The sequence below is a fragment of the Capra hircus genome, chromosome 9 (genome assembly GCF_001704415.2).
Source record: "Capra hircus breed San Clemente chromosome 9, ASM170441v1, whole genome shotgun sequence".
Taxonomy (NCBI): domain Eukaryota; kingdom Metazoa; phylum Chordata; class Mammalia; order Artiodactyla; family Bovidae; genus Capra; species Capra hircus.
In genome coordinates this window covers 87,799,442-87,820,391 of record NC_030816.1, presented here as the reverse complement: position 1 = coordinate 87,820,391, position 20,950 = coordinate 87,799,442, and the positions used below count along the sequence as shown (strand labels likewise).

Below are 20,950 nucleotides of genomic sequence, written 5' to 3'. Positions count from 1 at the left end.
ATGTATCATAATTAAGTACTTTAACCAGCATTTTCTATTTTGTTTCTGTACGTGGTGATTACCAGTTGAGTATTTTACCAACATCGTGACGTTTAGTCACGAAATTCTTAACTTTTTTTTCTTTATTGTTTTGGTTTGGTTTCTGGTGTGCTATTTCATGAATGGCGTTTCTAGACTCACTGTTCTATACAGAAGTGATTTCACCACTGTGGGCTGGGGTGTTGGGGGCAGCCTCTGCCCTTTTTCTACATGCAATCTGCAGTAGAAGTAAATGAGAGCAGAAGTTTTATGTGATGTTTGTAGACTTTGTAAAGCTAACTCTGAAAAGTGCTGGGATGGAGTTGCTGCGTATAGATTCCTGGGCTGTGCGGTGGTGACTCGGGCTGCTCTGGGGTTGGAGCTGCTCAGGGGTGCCTGGTCCACCCGCCGGCAGAACAGGCTGGACCCTGTGCTTCTGGACTGACTCACTTAAAGCACCGTCTGCAGCCAAGCGCAGCTCGCTTAGGCACTTTCAAAACTACTTCAGGACATTCAGTTGTTGGCATTTGAATTTTTGTTATGGTGTTAACACATCTGTAACATTTTAGAAAAATACTCTGAACCAGCAACACTTATCTTCATAGGTTAAGTGAATAAAACCCAGTTATAACATTATTTTGCAAACTTTTACTCTGCATTTCTTGTGTGTTAGGCATTGTTCTTTGAGATTTGGTATGTATTTTTGCAATGTGATACTTGTTTTGTGAGTAAGCAAAATGTATGCTATTTATATTGTACAAAATGTTAATAGGAATAAAGACACAGTATTCTGATATTTTTAGCAGTGTTCATGAATAGTAGAGTAGTCCAAACCCGGAAGTCACTGCACAAAAAGTCCTCATTGGCTGGGTGCCCCTACTCATAAGTGACCTCTTCATTTGCACAACGTTGCTCCCCTTATGTTGTGATGATCTGTGTTACAGGATTAACAGCTGTTCAGGATAAGGACCGCTCTTTATTCATTTATGTATTCACCTGTATTCTCTCTTATTTTCTTTCATAGAAGCAGTCCGCAAGAGGGTTTATTAAATAGAATTATTCAGATATTACTCCTATTTGTAAATACTTTCTCTTTTACATACTGGTAGTATTTTAAAATGATGAAGCTACTGAAATAATGAATAGATTTCTGTCCTAGTCATTCTAAAATTGTTTTTTCTAAACCTTGAAATTTTTATTTAAAAACCAAGACTTCCTTTTAAAAGATTAGTATGTAATTTACAATATATTAAAAAATTTTTTAATTGAAGGATAATTGCTTTACAGAATTTTGAGATTTTCTGTCATGAATCACCAACAAGAATCAGCCCTAAGCACACCCATGTCCCTCCCTCCCGGGCCTCCCTCCCATCTGCCTCCCCTCCTCACCTTCAACCTGCTGCAGAGCCCCTGTTTGAGTTCCCTGAGTCACACAGCAAATTCCCACTGGCTATCTGTTTTACAAATGGTATTGTAGATTTCTCTGTTTCTCTCTCCATACCTCTCCCGACTTCTCCTTCCTCTCCTCCCACCTTGTCCAGAGGTCTGTTCTCTGTGTCTATTTCTCCATTGCTGCTCTGAAAATAGGTTCATCAGTGCCATCCCTCCAGATTCCACATATATGTGTCAGTATACTATGTGTCTCTTTCTCTTTGTGACGTACTTCACTCTGTGTAATGGGCTCTAGTTTCATCCACCTCAGTAGAACAGATTCACATGTGTTCCTCTTCATGGCTGAGTAGTCTTCCATTGTGTATATGTACCCCGTTTCTTTATCCGTCCATCCATCCATGGACACGTGGGTTGTAAATGCAGATGTGAATGCAAGTGTAAAAAATAATTCACGATAATTTTCATGATTTCTGGGGTGCGTATTATCGTGTAACTGCAGTGGCCCACATTGCAGATTTCTGGGGTGCATATTGTCGTGTAACTAACTACAGCAGTCCACGTCTAATCACTCCTTCCCTGACGTCTCCACCCAAGCCTCAGCAGTGGTCTGCAGTAGCTGTGTTTGTATTTTGGCCCTTGACCTTCAGTCACAGCTGTTGGTGACCAAACTGGGACCAGTAGATTCCCTGCTGACACCTGGGTTGTGGGCTCAGCGTTCTGGCTGCTCTACCTGGAAAGAAATGATATGAACCCTAGACCGAGGTGAGGTTGCCCTGTGGGCTGGCCCTCTTCTGCTCTGTGTGGAGGAGAATGGGAAGGTGGGGAGAGCTTGTCTGCAGAGGTGGAAAGGGCAGACCACTGGGAGCCTGGTCCGCTGTGCAGGGGCCTCTAACAGGGCCTGGCTCGGAGCTGGGGTTTAGGTTCCCAGACCACCTGCTCTTAATCACTTGGCCATACTTCTCTACTCTGCTGCAGACTTCTGCCTGATTACGATTTAGAAAAAGCTTTTGCAGCTCAAATATCCCAAATGTAATTCTGTTTTGGTTTAGTTGCTAAGCTGTGTCCAACTCTTTGCAACCCTGTGGACTGCAGCCCACCAGGCTCCTCCGTCCATGGGATTCTCCAGGCAAAAGTGCTGGAGAGGGTTGCCATTTCTTTCTCCAGGAGGGGACCTTTTCCGACCCAGGGATTGAACCTGGGTCTCCTGTGCTAGAAGCGATCTGCATTGCTGGCTGAGCCCCAGGGAAGCCCGTAAAATATGATTCTGCATGTATCTAATCCTTTCACTTTTACTTACTCACTTTGTAATTTAATTGACGGATTGGTAATGTCTTCTCAAGCTTTAGTTGGCACCTCATTCTAAACTGCTCAGGTCAGTTGCTTGACTCTCCGTGGTTCTCTCCAGGCTGATGGAGTCTTTACCCCTTTCTTCCCCACATCTCAGGGACCAAATGTACCCTGTTAGTGCAGCCGTAGGAGCAGCAGGCACAGAGCAGAACGGTAGCCTTTCCTGACCTTCCTAAGTCAGCTTCCACTTTGCTATGCTTTCTTAATGTGAGATCCTTCTCCTTCATAGCACTGAGCTGAACCTGCAATTACATGTTTATCTGTGCCTTGTTTGATTATTTGCTTATCCAGTTTTCTCTCCAGCATATAAGCCTCACAAAGAGGCCTTTCTCCCTGGGAGGATAACTCTAGGGGATGATGACTGGGTTCTACTCCCTTGAGTCATATCATTCCTTCGGCCCCTTTCAGTCGATATCCTTGAGGTTGTTCCTTCCCCGTTCTGTTTCCCGAGATCAGACATGTACTTGATTTTGCCATTCACTGAAGGTACCACCAATTGAAATCTATTTTGATTAATTCGTATAGTTGAGATTTTCTTCCTGACCACTGAGTGGTATGGATTCAAGCCTCACGTCCACACGATGTGTAGTTATTACTTCTCAGATGAGATTTTTATTTTCTCTGCAGCAATAAATTCAAGGTACTCTGGTTTCCTTGTCACCCCCTTGCAGCTGTGGTGTCTTCACTGTTCAGGCTGAGAAGAGCCCATAGCCCTGGGCTGGTCTTGACCCACCTGGGCGTCTCCCATTAGACTTCCCGGTAGTGAGGTCTCAGGCTTTACCTCTGGTCTCCTGTTAGCCATGCGAATCTGCTGAGGTCAATACAGTTGACCCTCAAACAAATCCACATGTCACTTTACTGCCGGCCCTCAGAACCCACAAGTACACGTCTGCACATCAACCCGTCCTGGATGTACAGTGCTACTGTGGTATCTGTTGAAAGAGATCTGCACGTAAGTGGATCCACACACATCAAACCCATGTGCTTCAAGGGTCAACTCTGTATCTAGGCTTTAGCTGATGCTCTCAAGAAAAAAAAAAAAATTGGAATTTGCTCACCTCCCAGAGTCCCTTTGTTTACTTCCTTTTAGATTTCTTTGAATCCTTCCAATCTTCTCAGCCCAGCAATGCCTGCAATATTTGTGAAATATTCTTTATCCAGCCTTTAAGTAATTTTACAATCGTTTTTTTCAGGAGTGTCAAATTATCTAATCTGCCATATTACTTGCAACAGATGTTGACATACTTCTAAAATGTAAGCTAACTGTATGAAATAAAGTAAAACATTGCTTTGCACAGATGAGGAGATACATGTATATTTTCTTATATTTCTTCCTTTGTACATGAAAGACAACATATTATAGATATTTATCAATGTTTTTAAAAATTGTCTCTGGATTTTGAATCATAGAAAGTATTTCTTGGTGACTCACTTTCAAAACAAAATATATATACTTTAGTGACAAAATTACAATAATGCAACCCAAATAGACTACAATAAAAATTTTAGTCTTGATATCAATAAATATTAATATAAGGATTAAGACAGACATGGCATGGACTAAATCATTCTTAGAAAAGTATTCATTTCTTTTTTCACCAATGAGAATCAGTGGAAATAATTCAATTTCTGAAATTGCTACATTGAAAAACATAGCTTAAATGATCTTTAAATACATCAGAAGTTATACAGGTAGAATTTAAAACCAACATTCATATTACCAGAAAGAAAAAAAATTAAAACACAGAAAATTTAGGAGATGGTAGAAAACAAGTGGTATTAAAGCACTAAAAGTAATACATTAGATGTGATTATTGAACTCATTTTGAAGCTAATTTAAAAGACAATAAAACAATAGAGTGGAAAATAGCGCATTATGAGAGCACACTCACAAAGGTGAAAATGTAGGTGAAAGGGACAGTTTTTGAGGAAAATAGAAATTGTTCCATTTGATGATAGAAAGCTATCTATCCAAATGAGAATAGAAAGCCAATAGACGAGTGAGCGGAAGAAATTGAACGCAGTGTTGAAATGATGTTTGGGTTTTTTTTTTTAAAGCCAATAGGACATTGATGGAGAAGGCTATGGCACCCCACTCCAGTCCTCTTGACTGGAAAATCCCATGGATGGAGGAGCCTGGTGGGCTGCAGTCCATCGGGTCACTAAGAGTTGGACACGACTGAGCGACTTCACTTTCACTTTTCACTTTCATGCATTGGAGAAGGAAATGGCAACCCACTCCAGTGTTCTTGCCTGGAGAATCCCAGGGACGGGGGAGCCTGGTGGGCTGCCGTCTCTGGGGTCACACAGAGTCGGACACGACTGAGGCGACTCAGCAGCAGCAGCAGGACATTGACAGTGGTTTTGAGCACCAGCATTGTTCAGGCCGCCGTTCGCTCTGGGACACGGCGCGTGATGAACCAGTTGATTCCTTACTCTGAGTTCGCACTCAACTGGGGACAGCCCTTCAGAAGAGGGAATGCCTGGCTGGCCACACTGTTCCAGAGCTTGGGAAGAGAAGGAAAGCTCCCCAGCTAGTTGCTTAGTTTTCCAAAGAGTTTCCATTCTGGAGTTGGATTGTGTGAGTTCCAATTCACTACTTTGGGATTTTGACAAGGTTCTCAAACCTTCTGAATCTTAGTTTGACCTCCATTGGTTAAGCGTTATGTCTATGCATGTCATTTAACTAGCCATTTTAGACGCCAGCCATGTACCAAAATCTGTGTTGAATTTACTGAGCCTACAAATAAATAAAAATCATTCCTGCCCTCAAAGAACATACAGTCAGTAGGAGAAATGAAGAAATCCACCGTTAGTTATACTGCATGATGACACGTGAGCAGAGAGGAACCGAGGTGCTCCGGGACCCTACCTTTTTGATTGGCTGGTGGGGTCTGGGCTTGGTAACACTGAAATGAGCTTGGGTGGTGAGCTCTGTTTGAACAGAGCGTAGGAGACCTCTGCCTTAGTAGACAAGAAGGGAAAAGGAAGGAGGAAGCAGTCTGTGAGAAATCTAGAAAGGAAGCTCTTTGTGTTCTGGCCAATGCCAGTGTCCGGCACATAGCACATACAGGGTGCTCTTGAAATACTTGTTGGGCAAAACTGATTTTTTCATGATTGAGAGTTTTTTGCTTAATACCTAGTCACATACTTCAGTTACTGTGTAGCATACTTTATAATGTCGGGCTACTGCTAAGTCGCTTCAGTCGTGTCCAACTCTGTGTGACCCCATAGACGGCAGCCCACCAGGCTCCCTTGTCCCTGAGATTCTCCAGGCAAGAACACTGGAGTGGGTTGCCATTTCCTTCTCCAATGCATGAAAGTGAAAAGTGAAAGTGAAGTTCTCAGTCGTGTCTGACTCTTAGCAACCCCATGGACTGCAGCCTACCAGGCTCGTCCATCCATGGGATTTTCCAGGCAAGAGTACTGGAGTGGGGTGCCATTGCCTTCTCCTATAATGTCCTAATATAGTTTATATATATATATATATATATATATATATATATAATCTGTAAGGCTAGTTAGTGAAAGCTGAAAACTTTGTGATCTCTAATGATTCGTCAGGCTTTATAATTCATAAAGTAAGCGCACAGATAGTTCTTTTTGCATTAGTTTAGAGTAGCCGTGTGGCTGTCAGTGCCTGGTGAACTTTAGTAAGAATTATGCAAACAAAGTTAGGGATCTGGCTCACGTTCCAGGGAACTTGGGGCTAGTTGCTGCTGCCCTCTGCACGGAGCGAAATTCATTTACTCTCCAGTGCCATCTAGTGTCTCCAAGAAAAATAACTTAATGGTAAGCCTCAGCAATTTGTTTTCTTCTTAAAAAGTGTTTCCAAACTTTAACTGGTTGTGAGTTGAAACCTTTAACATAAAAGAGAAGTTTCATGGATAAACTGAACTTTGAATTGTGTGTGGGGAGAAAGAGGAGAGCAGATGTTTACCACGTAAAGCAGGCATCTCTGTAGTTGATGTCAATGAATCAGTTTCCTGATTCATCAGAAACTCCTGTTTTTTTAAGAAATAATGTGCAGTAGTCTAGTCTATGATTCTTTTTCCACTGAACCTATTTCTAAAAATTTGATTTTTTAAAATAACTTGAATGCTTTCTTATTTCTTCCTTGAGTCAGCTTAGTCATTATGACTACTGTTACCAATCTCCTTTTGTTTAAATGGTTTAACTTCAGAAATATTTTTGGAAATGTACTGTTACCACAAAAATACTGGATAGGTCATCATGAGTTTCTTTGAAATAATGAGAAAACTAACTTATGCCCTGCCACTGCCTGGCGTCTGGACTGATTTCCAACCCTGTGGCCAGTGTCCTCACTGGCGTTGGGAGGTGAAGGGCTCGTCCAGGCCACGTGCAGCGCTGTCAGCTGCAGTGACCAGCAGGTTGGGGGTCAGCTGCACACCCTGATGCATGAAGCTCTTCTTGAAAGGGTAGGGTTGGCTGAGATGTGGAACTTTGAACCTTTTCTTCGTTTTTGGTTTTCATGTAGTTTTCCATCTCTAGCCTCTAAAAAATGTGTGCTAATAAAAGTTTTCATAGATTTATACAAAATTAGAGCAGAAATTAATTTTAGAGACTCATCTCAACACTGGATGTTATACATTATAAATGTATGTATAATCACCTTAATTATTTAATATATTATGCAGTGATAGTTGATGAAAGTTTTCATTCATCTTCCTGTGAAAATAAATCATGAGTATAATCTTTTTTCATTTTATTAATTTGAACATCCTAGTCAAATTCTTATGTCAAAATTCGTAAGAATTGACATGGGGGTGTGGGAGGTACAAACGTTGGGGTGTACAATAGGTTTCCAAGTATGTGTTTTATTATAGTATGGAAAATATAGCCAACATTTTGTAATAACTTTAAATTGAAAGTACATTTTAAGTATTATAATAAAGTTCTTTAAAAATACATCTTTAAAAAACTCATAATGATTGATTTTGAACAATGAAGTCCTTGCCTCATCTTTCCGTTTCTTTATAGAAACTATTTTCCACCCATCAGTCATTAATGTATTAGTGCAGCACCTTCATCAATGAAAAATGCGAAATGTGTCTTATACATTATGCTTATTTTGAAACATGAAGAACCAAAGCAAGACTTGGCTTACCGGATCACAGAATGTGCTATAAATTACTGTAATTAAACAGTGTGGTAGAAAAATAGGCCAAGTGGTGCAGAATTGAGAGTTCAGAAACAGACCCAAGGGTACTCGAGGATTTATGTGATGAAAATGTCGGTTCAGCCAGTGGGAAAAAGGAGACTTCAATCCGTCACTATCTTTTTGATTATTCCTGTGGAGGGAATTAAGGTAGATTTCACAAACTTCTCTGTTCCCAAATACCTGAATACACTGAGGCTGGGAAAGCATCAAAACAGGCGTCTGGCTGCGTCAGCCCTCGCTTTCCCTTCCCGTGACCAGCGCCTTCGGCCTTCACAGGACAACTTACTTTTTGCTAGCGCTTGCTCTCAGTTCTCATTTGTAAGCCTTCCTATTTGATAGATGTAAACAAAAATCATAGTCAAATTACTAAAACAAGTACAAAGTCCCCACTGGAAAGAGTAATTTAATTTTTGATAATTATTTTCCATGAGGAGTTTTCCGCAGTCAGGTAATTGAAGGATTCCTAAATCATTTATCTTCAGCGAGTCTAGTCTGCAGAGTAGCTTGCCGTGTACCCACGGTGCAGTATTTGCTTGTCTATTTCTTGTGCATCATCTAGAAAGTCTGCACAGAGGCAATCAATGCTTATATTAAATAAATGATACAGGACCATATAAGCTATTTCGTCCTTACTGAATTACGAAGCAAAATGTAACTTGAAGATCTTATTAAATTCAGCCTTAATGTTCTCATAGAAAAGTCAGCCGAAAGAAGTGTCTGTGGTATATCTCCAAACAACGAACACATGCAGTCAACAACCATTAAAAAATATCCAGAGCTTCTGCTGGGAGCTTGCTTTACCGTTTGTTTTCTGTTGGTGTCTCGGGAAGTTCTTTAAAAGTTATCCAAATGACTGGGGTCAATTTAAGTTCATTTCCTGCAGTTCTGACTTTGAGAGGAGGAGCATTACTCAGCATCCTTGTAATTAACTTCCTCATAGTTTGAAAAAATCATTGTCGATTCTGACTTTGCTTCAGCCTACATATACTGTATTTCTTATATTTTTATTGTAGTCATTGCTCTTCCTGTTCCTGGATCATTTTGCTACTCTCCTGTCAGTCATAAGAAAGGGTAACACGTTGAAGGATATTTTGCAAGATAGATACTAAATCTAATGAAATTCTTATTTGTTTATGCCACATGTGTGTTGGTGCATAACAGATTACAGTAACTGTTGTAAAAACAGTGACTGATTTCTAGCCATTTTAAAAGTGCATTTGGTCCAACTGTCAATTATCATCGCATATGTAGTTAAATTAAAAAAATCTTTTTAAAGTGTGTAACTTGTACTTAGAGATTTTAAGGTTAAAACTTTTTAAAAGAAGCAATTTAAAACTACTTTTCACAGACATTGTACTTAATGGTAAATTACTGCTTAAACTCAGTCCTAGCTAATGTAGATAATACTAATGAATAAAACTATTTTGAATTTATAATCTTTAGGTAATGGTGACTTAAAGGACACAGAATGAGCCAAGGGTCTGTTTTCCTCCATTCTGTTCCCAGTGATTGCAGTAGCTCAGGTTTATAGGGCTCAATCCCTTGGAAGATTTTATTTGAAGAAAGAGTTCTTTGACTCTGTGTGTGTGTGTGTGTGTGTGTGTGTGTGTGTGTGTGTGTGTGTGTGTGTGTGCGCGCGCACGCATGTGCTCGTATGCAGGCTTAGTCGTGTTTGACTCTTTGTGACACTATGGACTTAGCCCGCCAGGCTCCTCTGTCTGTGGGATTTCCTAGGTAAGGATACTGGAGTGGGTTGCTGTTTCCTCCTCCAGGGGATCCTCCCGACCCAGGGATCGAACCCTCATCTTCTGTGTCTTTGACATTCCAAAGTTGGAAAACCGCATTATCTAAAAAGCAACACATCAGAGGATTGCCTGATACTTACTAGTTCAAAAGGCCATCATCCTTAAGTTACAGCAGTTCCATTTAAGATAAAAGTAAAGTGTTGGGAGAAGTTACCAGAACTTTAACATTTTTTAAATTGAGTAGAAAATCACAGTGCAGTTTTGTCAAAATATTGCTCCCCCTGCCCCGATGATTTGATTAGCAATTCTTATTTAGTAGAAATTTATTTTAAAATGTGGTTGGGTTTAGTCAAAATAATTGATTGTGTTTTAAAAAAATAAATTTAAGATACTTTGAAATGTTCTCTATCTGCCTCGTCTTTTGAGGCAGAGAGATACACCAGGTTTGTCTAGTTATTTATTTACTTAATTTTTGGTGTGTATGTGCAGAGAAAAACAAAGGTTTTACCAAGAGTATTCTAAATCTGTAATATTATGGGCAGGCCAGTTTCAGGAATGGAGTGGTCGATTATTAAAACAAACAAACAAAAAAAGTAAAGCTCGGAGAAAGATTTTTAATGAACATCAAAAAGTACAGCCACCTCACATTGACTTTGTAGTCACAGAGCCATGTGCCACGTCTGTAGGAAGCGGGGCGCGTCATCTGCTTCTTGACTGGCAGTTTCTAGAGCCCGGGGACAGCTGACGCTTCTGTCTTCATGTTAGCGTTTCCTGTGGATAAAAATTGGAGGCTGCTGTAAGAGTTTTCCCGCACGTGGACATTCATGCGAGTCCTGCGTCTAGCGTTTGTCTCGTGTTTGCGGGAATTTCACCTCAGATGCTTAGTGTGGTCCTCGCAAAGCACTTCCCTCATTTTGGGGCGCCTCTTTCCCTTGGCTCACAGGTTTCTTGTGATCATTAAGTAGAGTCTAGGAGTCTTTGCGTCCCGTGTCAAAAAGCACAGGACAGTTTCTAGAAGGTGTTCTTTTCCTCTTCTCAGAGCCTTTGTGTGTTTATCCCGCCTGGAATCAAGGAAGGAAAACCCAAGCTCATCCCCGCTGGTCCCATCGCCCAGGGCACCACCACCTCTGCCTACGTGGCCAAGTCCAGGAAAACGTTGCTGGTGGAAGACATCCTCGGGGTGAGTGGCTTTTCACCCTTTGTGACATTGTAAACTGAAGTATTTAATTAAGAAAGATAACATATACTCTTGATGTTGTAACTTAAACCATGTTATAGCAGCATAAAAGCAAGATACCGATCAATAAAAGGGTTTGTGTATGTAAATGAATTCTTTGTACTCCAAGAAATGTATCTGATAACCTCCTAAGAGCTAGGTTTGAGTAGTTCTTCTTTCAGCATTTGCCTGTATGCTGATATACATATAAAGTGAATGATTGCTGTTTGCTGGCTCGTATCCCAGCAGGACAGATTTGAGTGAGTTAGCTGGCTGCCCCAGATTTTAGTGGTGTCGTGCAACAATCACTCACTGTCTCTAGACCGGCCGTTCTGCTGATTCGAGCTTTCTCGCACATCTGAGGTTGTCTGGGCGTCCCTTGGGAGCTGGCCAGGCTGAGGTGGGCTTTGTTCTCTGTGTGTGTCCCATCCCTTCCACTGAGGCTAGCCTGGCATCTTACGGCAGTGGCCGGGGTCAGAGAGAAGTGGACACACACAGGTGAGTTTTCAAGCCTCTGCTTGCATCAGATTCATGACCTCCAGTTTAGCCAACCAAATCATGCAGGGGGCCATTCTCAGTGTAGTCTGACCAAGGCCGGGGGTACAGAGAATAGGACCAGATGGAGCCCTCAAACCAACCTCCCGCAGTATATGTGCGCGTCGTGATTAAATGTACCTGTGTGAGCTGACTCTGAAATTGACAAGCATACAAACAGGTTCATTGGTATCAGGAATTTGCTCTGAAAAAGTACTAAATTGGAGTCACAAAATCTAGATTTTAATTTTATTTTTGCCACTAATTATCTGTGTGACTTTGAACAAATCAGGTTGCTAGTTACTGTTATCAAAAAGTTATCAAAAAGAAGAAAAGAGTGTTTAAAATACATATTTCACAGTATAATTATATAGACAAGAATATTATAATTGTCAAACTTTCTAAGAGACTAGGTATTCATCATTCTCACCACGGAAAAGAAAAGATAATGAGATTGCTGGTGGAGGTCCCAGCAGCGCTGGTGATCCTAGTACAGTGTCCAAATGCAGCAGACCAGCTCACTGTGCGCCTCAAACCCCACAACAGTGTACACCGAGTCCATCTCATTTTTACGAAGTAAATGTTAAAAGTAGATATGGCAAAAATTATCGCTTAAAATGTTGTGTTGTATCATATACAAGCTCTCCAAAGATCTGTAAGTTGCAAAGGATAGATCTGTGCTAGTCTCGATTCATGAAAAGCTTCCTATAGACTGCAGAAAGTGAGTAAAGAGAATTACTGTTTTGATATTCATTCAGTTTTCTTGTATTCCTTTGAGTGGCTTTGCTAACTTAGGAAATAAAGTAGAAGAACCAGTTTCATTTCTTATGATAGGTAATGGGTGATTATTGGTTGATTTGAGTGCCTAATATGGCAAACCACTTCAGTATTCTTGCCTTGAGAACCCCATGAACAGTATGAAAAGGCAAAATGATAGGATACTGAAAGGGGAACTCCCCGGGTCGGTAGGTGCCCAGTATGCTACAGGAGATCAGTGGAGAAATAACTCCAGAAAGAATGAAGGGATGGAGCCAAAGCAAAAACAATACCCAGTTGTGGATGTGACTGGTGATAGAAGCAAGGTCCGATGCTGTAAAGAGCAATATTGCATAGGAAGCTGGAAAGTCAGGTCCATGAATCAAGGCAAATTGGAAGTAGTCAAACAGGAGATGGCAAGAGTGAACGTCGACATTCTAGGAATCAGCGAATTAAAATGGACAGGAATGGGTGAATTTAACTCAGATGACCATTATATCTACTACTGTGGGCAAGAATCCCTTAGAAGAAATGGGGTAGCCATCATGGTCAGCAAAAGAGTCTGAAATGCAGTACTTGGATGCAATCTCAAAAACAACAGAATGATCTCTGTTCATTTCCAACGCAAACCATGCAATATCACAGTAATCCAAGTCTATGCCCTAACCAGTAACGCTGAAGAAGCTGATGTTGAACGGTTCTATGAAGACCAACAAGACCTTTTAGAACTAACACCCAAAAAAGATGTCTTCTTTGCAACCAAAGATGGAGAAGCTCTATACAGTCAGCAAAAACAAGACTGGGAGCTGATTATGGCTCAGATCATGAACTCCTTATCGCCATTTCAGGCTTAAACTGATGATATAGGGAAAACCAGTAGACCATTCAGGTATGACCTAAGTCAAATCCCTTATGATTATACAGTGGAAGGGAGAAATAGATTTAAGGGCCTGATGAACTATGGACGGAGGTTCATGACATTGTACAGGAGACAGGGATCAAGACCATCCCCATGGAAAAGAAATGCAAAAAAGCAAAATGGCTGTCTGAGGAGGCCTTACAAATAGCTGTGAAAAGAAGAGAAGCGAAAAGCAAAGGAGAAAAGGAAAGATATAATTGATGCTTTTGATCTGTGGTGTTGGAGAAGACTCTTGAGAGTCCCTTGGACTGCAAGGAGATCCAACCAATCCATTCTGAAGGAGGTCAGCCCTGGGATTTCTTTGGAAGGAATGACGCTAAAGCTGAAACTCCACTATTTTTGGCCACCTCATGCGAAGAGTTGAATCATTGGAAAAGACTCTGATGCTGGGAGGGATTGGGGGCAGGAGGAGAAGGGGACGACAGAGGATGAGATGGCTGGATGGCATCACTGACTCAATGGACGTGAGTCTGAGTGAACTCCAGGAGTTGGTGATGGACAGGGAGGCCTGGCATGCTGTGATTCATGGGGTCGCAAAGAGTCAGACACGACTGAGTGACTGAACTGAACTGAACTGAACTGAAGCATCTGAATGCAGAGTTCCAAGGAATAGCAAGGAGAGATAAGAAAGCCTTCCTTGGCGATCAGTACAAAGAAATAGAAGAAAACAACAGAATGGGAAAAACAGAGATCTCTTCAAGAAAATTAGAGATACCAAGGGAACATTTCATGTAAAGATGGGCTCAATAAAGGACAGAAATGGTATGGACCTAACAGAAGCAGAAGATATTAAGAAGAGGTGACAAGAATACACAGAAGAACTGTACAAAAAAGATCTTCACGACCCAGATAATCATGATGGTGTGATCATTCACCTAGAGCCAGACATTCTGGAATGTGAAGGCAAGTAGGCCTTAGAAAGCATCACTACGAACAAAGCTAGTGGAGATGATGGAATTCCAGGTGAGCTCTTTCAAATCCTGGAAGATGATGCTGTGAAAGTGCTGCAGTCAATGTGCCAGCAAATTTGGAAAACTCAGCAGTGGCCACAGGACTGGAAAAGGTCAGTTTTCATTCCAATCCCAAAGAAAGGCAATGCCAAAGAATGCTCAAACTATTGCACAATTGCACTCATCTCACACGCTAGTAAAGTAATGCTCAAAATTCTCCCAGCCAGGTTTCAGCAATACGTGAACCGTGAACTTCCAGATGCTCAAGATGGATTGAGAAAAGGCAGAGGAACCAGAGATCAAATTGCCAACATCCGCTGGATCATCGAAAAAGCAAGAGAGTTCCAGAAAAACATCTATTTCTGCTTTATTGACTATGCCAAAGCCTTTGACTGTGTGGATCACAATCAACTGTGGAAAATTCTGAAAGATATGGGAATACCAGACCACCTGACCTGCCTCTTGAGAAACCTATATGCAGGTCAGGAAGCAACAGTTAGAACTGGACCTGGAACAACAGACTGGTTCCAAATAGGAAAAGGAGTACAGCAAGGCTGTATATTGTCACCCTGCTTATTTAACTTCTATGCAGAGTACATCATGAGAAACGCTGGACTGGAAGAAACACAAGCTGGAATCAAGATTGCTGGGAGAAATATCAATCACCTCAGATATGCAGATGACACCACCCTCATGGCAGAAAGTGAAGAGGAACTAAAAAGCCTCTTGATGAAAGTGAAAGTGGAGAGTGAAAAAGTTGGCTTAAAGCTGAACATTCAGAAAAGTAAGATCATGGCATCCGGTCCCATCACTTCATGGCAAATAGATGGGGAAACAGTGTCAGACTTTATTATTTTGGGCTCCAAAATCACTGCAGATGGTGATTGCAGCCATGAAATTAAAAGACGCTTACTCCTTGGAAGAAAAGTTATGACCAACCTAGATAGCATATTGAAAAGCAGAGACATTATTTGCCAACAAAGGTCCATCTAGTCAAGGCTTTGGTATTTCCCATAGTCACGTATGGATGTGAGAGTTGGACTGTGAGGAAAGCTGAGCACAAAAGAAGTGATGTTTTTGAACTGTGGTGTTGGAAGAGAGTCTTGAGAGTCCCTTGGACCGCAAGGAGATCCAGCCAGTCCATTCTAAAGGAGATCAGTCCTGGGTGTTCTTTGGAAGGACTGATGCTAAAGCTGAAACTCCAGTACTTTGGCCACCTCATGCGAAGAGTTGACTCATTGGAAAAGACTCTGATGCTGGGAGGAATTGGGGGCAGGAGGAGAAGGGGACAACAGAGGATGAGATGGCTAGATGGCATCACGGACTCAATGCGCATGAGTTTGAGTGAACTCTGGGAGTTAGTGATGACAGGAAGGCCTGGTGTGCCGCATGTCATGGGGTCGCAAAGAGTCGGACATGATTGAGTGACCGAACTGAACTGAGCTAATATGGGTCTTTGGGGCTCAGTTACGATAACTGTCATTAACCTGTGGTTTTGTGTTATTCTGACCTTAAAAATAAGAGAAAAAAATTATATAAATATAATTTGCCTTGGCATTTGGAGTAATTTTCACATGTGACTTTATACCTCTGAAACTTTAATTCTGACACTAGAAGGTGAGTAATAAAAAAGTGTTGCTTAGAACTGCTTGTGTGCTCAGACATGTCCTATTCTTTGCAGCCCCATGGACTGTAGCCCACCAGGCTTCTCTGTCCATGGATTCCCCAGGCAAGAATACTGGAGTGGGTTGCCATTTCCTCCTCCAGGGTGTCTTCCAGACTCTGAGACTGAACCCATGTCTCCTGCGGCTGCAGCATTAGCAGGTGGATTCCTTACCACTTGAGCCACCTGGGAAGCCATCGTAATTAATTTTATTATTGCACGAAGCTATGTATATTCATTCATTAATTGAATTCTCCTGCATAATGATAAAGAAACATGAGGCATTATCTGGGTTTAAGTCCCATCTTGCTCAAGTTATCTTAAACAGCTCAGTGGGTAAATAATCCACCTGCAATGCTGGAGTCAGAGGAGCCGAAGGTTTGATCCGTGGGTTGGGAAGATCCCTTGGAGGAGGAAATGGAAACCCACTCCAGTATTCTTGTCTGGGAAATCCATGGACAGAGGAGCCTGGTGGGCTACAGTGCAAAGGATCGCAAAGGGTCAGACAGAACTGAGTGCCCCAGCACAGCGCAAGCACAGCCCGTGTTGCTCAGGTTTTCTCAAACAAGGTTTACAGTGACCATCGTCGTTTGGTTTTCCTTTGAAAAGGACTGCTGATCATGGCTTATAAGTACTAGGTACTTTTGGACTCAGAGGGAGAGGGAGAGGGTGGGATGATTTGGGAGAATGGGAATTCTAACATGTATACTGTCATGTAAGAATTGAATCGCCAGTCCATGTCTGACGTAGGGTGCAGCATGCTTGGGGCTGGTGCATGGGGATGACCCAGAGAGATGTTGTGGGGAGGGAGGTGGGAGGGGGGTTCATGTTTGGGAACGCATGTAAGAATTAAAGATTTTAAAATTTTAAAAATTAAAAAAAAATTAAAAAAAAATAAGTACTAGGGAATTTCTGATAGAGTCCTAAATTAATGATTCCAATTCTTTCAAAGAATTTCTACCTTTTCCCCCTCCTACATTTTTAGGATGAACGGTTTCCAAGAGGCACCGGGCTGGAATCGGGGACGCGGATCCAGTCTGTTCTTTGTCTGCCGATCGTCACTGCGATCGGGGACTTGATTGGCATCCTGGAGCTCTACCGGCACTGGGGCAAAGAAGCCTTCTGTCTGAGTCACCAGGAGGTGAGCCTGAGCTCTGCCTGGGGGTGGTCTTAGCTGTACCCAGTTCATCGAAGGTGCTTATGGATACTGTTCAGTTGATGAATGAATTTCTAGTATTTAAAACCTGGACTTGTTTAAAAATATTTTGATATCAATAGTAATGATTTTTAGAAACTTTTTTTTTATATTGCAGTGATGATGTAGAAATATAGTAATTTATTGCAGTCAGGATCCATTTTGACAGTAAATGTAAAATACCATGTCGTTAATCAAATTAAGCAATAGTGTGGCTTTGGAGGGTTTTCACATTCTGGTTGACTTTGTGTCCCCTTAGAGATTTCCTCTTCGAGTGTGTCCTGAATAAATACTCCAGTGTTAGAAACATTTGGAAAACATCCTAGTGGCTCAGGGGTAAAGAACGTGCCTGCCAGGGTAGGAGACACGGGTCGATCCCTGGGTCGGGAAGATCCCCTGGAGAAGGAAATGGCAGCCCCCTCCAGTATTCTTGGCTGGAGAATCCCATGGACAGAGGAGCCTGGCGGCTACAGCTCCACAGGGTCGCAAAGGGTCGGACACAACCGAGCAACTAAACAACAGTCACACCACCACCAGCGTCTGTTCCTGTTCCTCGAATGGGAGCGGCTCAGTGACACTAAAGCCACGGAGTCCCGTGACCTCTCTGTCGCCCGCGACGCTCGTCCAGGCCCCTGGGTGGCTGGCTCCCTGTCCTCTCACTGAGATGACCGTCCACCGCCCCAGCCCCTTCGCTCCCTGCCGCCGCGCCGGGCCCTTGCGCATGGCTGGCCCCTCTCCAGCAGATCCCGCACCTCGATTCCCCCTCTGCTCCGACTTCTCTGTCCCCACCCGGCCGCCGCCTCCAGGAGCGTGCTCTGATGTCACCCGCTCAGGGTGGCATCTTCCCTGAGCCCTGCACGCAAACGCGAGCGGCACCTGCTCTCTAACAACAGCGCTGGGCCCCAGCTACTGCTGCTGCTAAGTCGCTTCAGGCGTGTCTGACTCTGTGCGACCCCATAGATGGCAGCCCACCAGGCTCCCCCGTCCCTGGGATTCTCCGGTCAAGAACACTGGAGTGGGTTGCCACTTCCTTCTCCAATCTGGGCCCCAGCAGGCAAGGAATACTCGTTAGATGAACAGAAAAAAGAAAAAGAAATAGGATAGCTAGTAGTTTAAGCACGTGTCAGCCAAGTTTGGGAAACATTTCCTTATTTTTAAAGTGGTCACAAGCAACTGATTTGAGTCAGTCCCAATGAGGTGGATGAACCTGGAGCCTGTTATACAGAGTGAAGTAAGCTAGAAAGAGAGAGACAGATACGGTCTAGTAACACATGTTCGTGGAATTTAGAAAGATGGTAACGACGAGCCAGCATGCTGGGCAGCGCGGGAGACACAGATGTGAAGAGACCTTTGGGCTCAGTGGGAGGAGGCGAGGGGGGATGGTTTGAGAGGATAGAACTGAAACAGGTTCTTCCCGTGTGTGAAGCAGAAGCATGACGCCAGGCACCCAAAGGTGCTCTGGGACAACCCAGAGGGGTGGGGTGGGGAGGGAGGTGGGAGGGGGGTTCGGGATGTACACATGTACCCCTGTGGCTGGTTCATGTTGCTATCTGGCAGAAACCATCACAAAATTGTAAAGTAATTATCCTCCAATTAAAATTAATTTTAAAAAAAAAAGAAGGAAAGAAAATGGTCACTAGAAGCCTTTCTAATAGTGATTACGTTGAAGCGAAAAATAATTATTTTATGATAAGCTCATTGGATGACAGTGCTCTTAATCAATTTATCTTCCTTTTTATCCCAAATTAAGAGGAACTAGAGAGCATTACACCCAATCATAAAGAGGTGGGAAATTGAGAAATTTTGTAAGAAAAGAGAAATTTGCATGCATTTGATAGTTCGGGTTTTCGGAATGTTCGAAGACACGATGACCGCACCAAACTTAAGCTGGTGGCCTCTGCTGGGATGTCTGCGTGTGGCTGAGGAAAGCTCGCGTCACACTCTTCCTTTTTGTGTTTTTCAGGTCGCGACAGCAAACCTCGCCTGGGCCTCAGTAGCGATACACCAGGTGCAGGTGCGTGCTGGCGCTGCTCTCCAGGCCGTCCTGAGGGAAGGGGCGCGTGGCACGCGCTGTGGGAGGCAGCGGGCGGGCAGCTAGCCACCCAGGGCTTGCATCGTGGATAGTAAATGTTTTCCTGTTTCTGAAATGTGTGATCTGGTCACTTATATTTACTGACTCCCTGCCTTAAACGTCTTCCAACCAATTCTGTTCTATAGTTAAACAGGGTGTTGAATCATTTGCATTTCCTATCTTGGTCCTTGTTTTCCACTGAAAGCCCAGGAATGATATCCTACTGGCAGTAACGTTGATGTTTCTATGATCCATTTCCTAAACTAAAGCATCCACTAAACTTAGTGGCATATGAAAACAATAATCATAAATTTAAGTTCCTTAATTCTCTTGAAAATGTGATCTAATTTAAAAGTCACAAACTGCATAGAGTTTCCCTGACAGCTAGACTCTTAAGTTCAGGAACATGGCAGCAATAAAATTATGTTTTGTGTCTTCCACTGTTTCTTGTTTTAAGTCCATTTCAGCAAACTCAGATTGGTGAGGAACTGTCTGATAAGGAGAAAATGTGTGTGTATCTGTGTGTGTCTATATACATCAGTTCAGTCACTCAGTCATGTCTGACTCTTCGCAACCCCATGGACTGCAGCACGCCAGGCCTCCCTGTCCATCACCAACTCCCCGGGCTTGCTCAGACTCATGTCCATCGAGTCGATGATGCCATCCAACCATCTCATCCTCTGTCATCCCCTTCTTCTTCTGCCTTCAATCTTTCCCAGCATCAGGGTCTTTTCCAATGAGTCAGTTCTTTGCATCAGGTGGCCAAAGTGTAGGAGTTTCAGCTTCATCAGTCCTTCCAATAAATATTCAAGACTGATTTCCTTTAGAATGAACTGGTTGGATCTCCTTGCAGTCCAAGGGAATCTCAAGAGTCTTCTCCAACACCATAGTTCAAAAGCATCAATTCTTCAGTGCTCAGCTTTCTTTATAGTCCAACTCTCACATCCACACATGACCACTGGAAAAACCACAGCTTTGACTAGATGGACTTTTGTTGGCAAAGTAATGTCTCTGCTCATATATATATATACAAAACAAATAAAATATATAAAGCATATATATATATAGATAATGGTATGAGAATCAAGGACTTCCTGGATCTGACAGTACTGAACGTAGGTGGGATATATGCTCAGGAACATATAAGCAGGGCAAAAACTAATAGAGTTTTGCCAAGAGAATGCACTGGTCATAGCAAACACCCTCTTCCAACAACACAAGAGAAGACTCTACACATGGACATCACCAGATGGTCAACACCAAAATCAGATTGATTATATTCTTTGCAGCCAAAGATGGAGAAGCTCTATACAGTCAACAAAAACAAGTCCGGGAGCTGACTGTGGCTCAGATCATGAACTCCTTATTGCCAAATTCAGACTTAAATTGACAAAAGTAGGGAAAACCACTAGACCATTCAGGTATGACCTAAGTCAAATCCCTTATGATTATACAGTGGAAGTGAGGAATAGATTTAAGGGCCTAGATCTGATAGATAGAGTGCCTGATGAACTGTGGAATGAGGTTCATGACACTGTACAGGAGACAGGGATCAAGACCATCCCCATGGAAAAGAAATGCAAAAAAGCAAAATGGCTGTCTGAGGAGGCCTTACAAATAGCTGTGAAAAGAAGAGAAGCAAAAAGCAAAGGCGAAAAGGAAAGATATAAGCATCTGAATGCAGAGTTCCAAAGAATAGCAAGAAGAGAGAAGAAAGCCTTCTTCAGTGATCAATGCAAAGAAATGGAGGAAAACAACAGAATGGGAAAGACTAGAGATCTCTTCAAGAAAATCAGAGACACCAAGGGAACATTTCATGCAAAGATGGGCTCGATAAAGGACAGAAATGGTATAGACCTAACAGAAGCAGAAGATATTAAGAAGAGGTGGCAAGAATACACAGAAAAACTGTACAAAAAAGATCTTCACGACCCAGATAATCATGATGGTGTGATCATTCAC

At 42.5% G+C, this 20,950-nt stretch overlaps 1 protein-coding gene across 3 annotated transcripts in view; it reads left to right on the top strand.

Annotated features, from left to right (window-relative positions):
* Positions 1 to 20,950, top strand: part of PDE10A (phosphodiesterase 10A) — a 777,492-nt gene that overhangs the window by 690,448 nt on the left and 66,094 nt on the right. For all 3 annotated transcript variants that reach the window (XM_013966645.2, XM_018053454.1, XM_018053453.1), the window contains 3 exons: positions 10,724 to 10,864; positions 16,708 to 16,863; positions 18,881 to 18,931. In XM_013966645.2, coding sequence (XP_013822099.1) covers positions 10,724 to 10,864; positions 16,708 to 16,863; positions 18,881 to 18,931 — 348 coding nt within the window. The remainder of the gene's footprint in view (positions 1 to 10,723; positions 10,865 to 16,707; positions 16,864 to 18,880; positions 18,932 to 20,950) is intronic.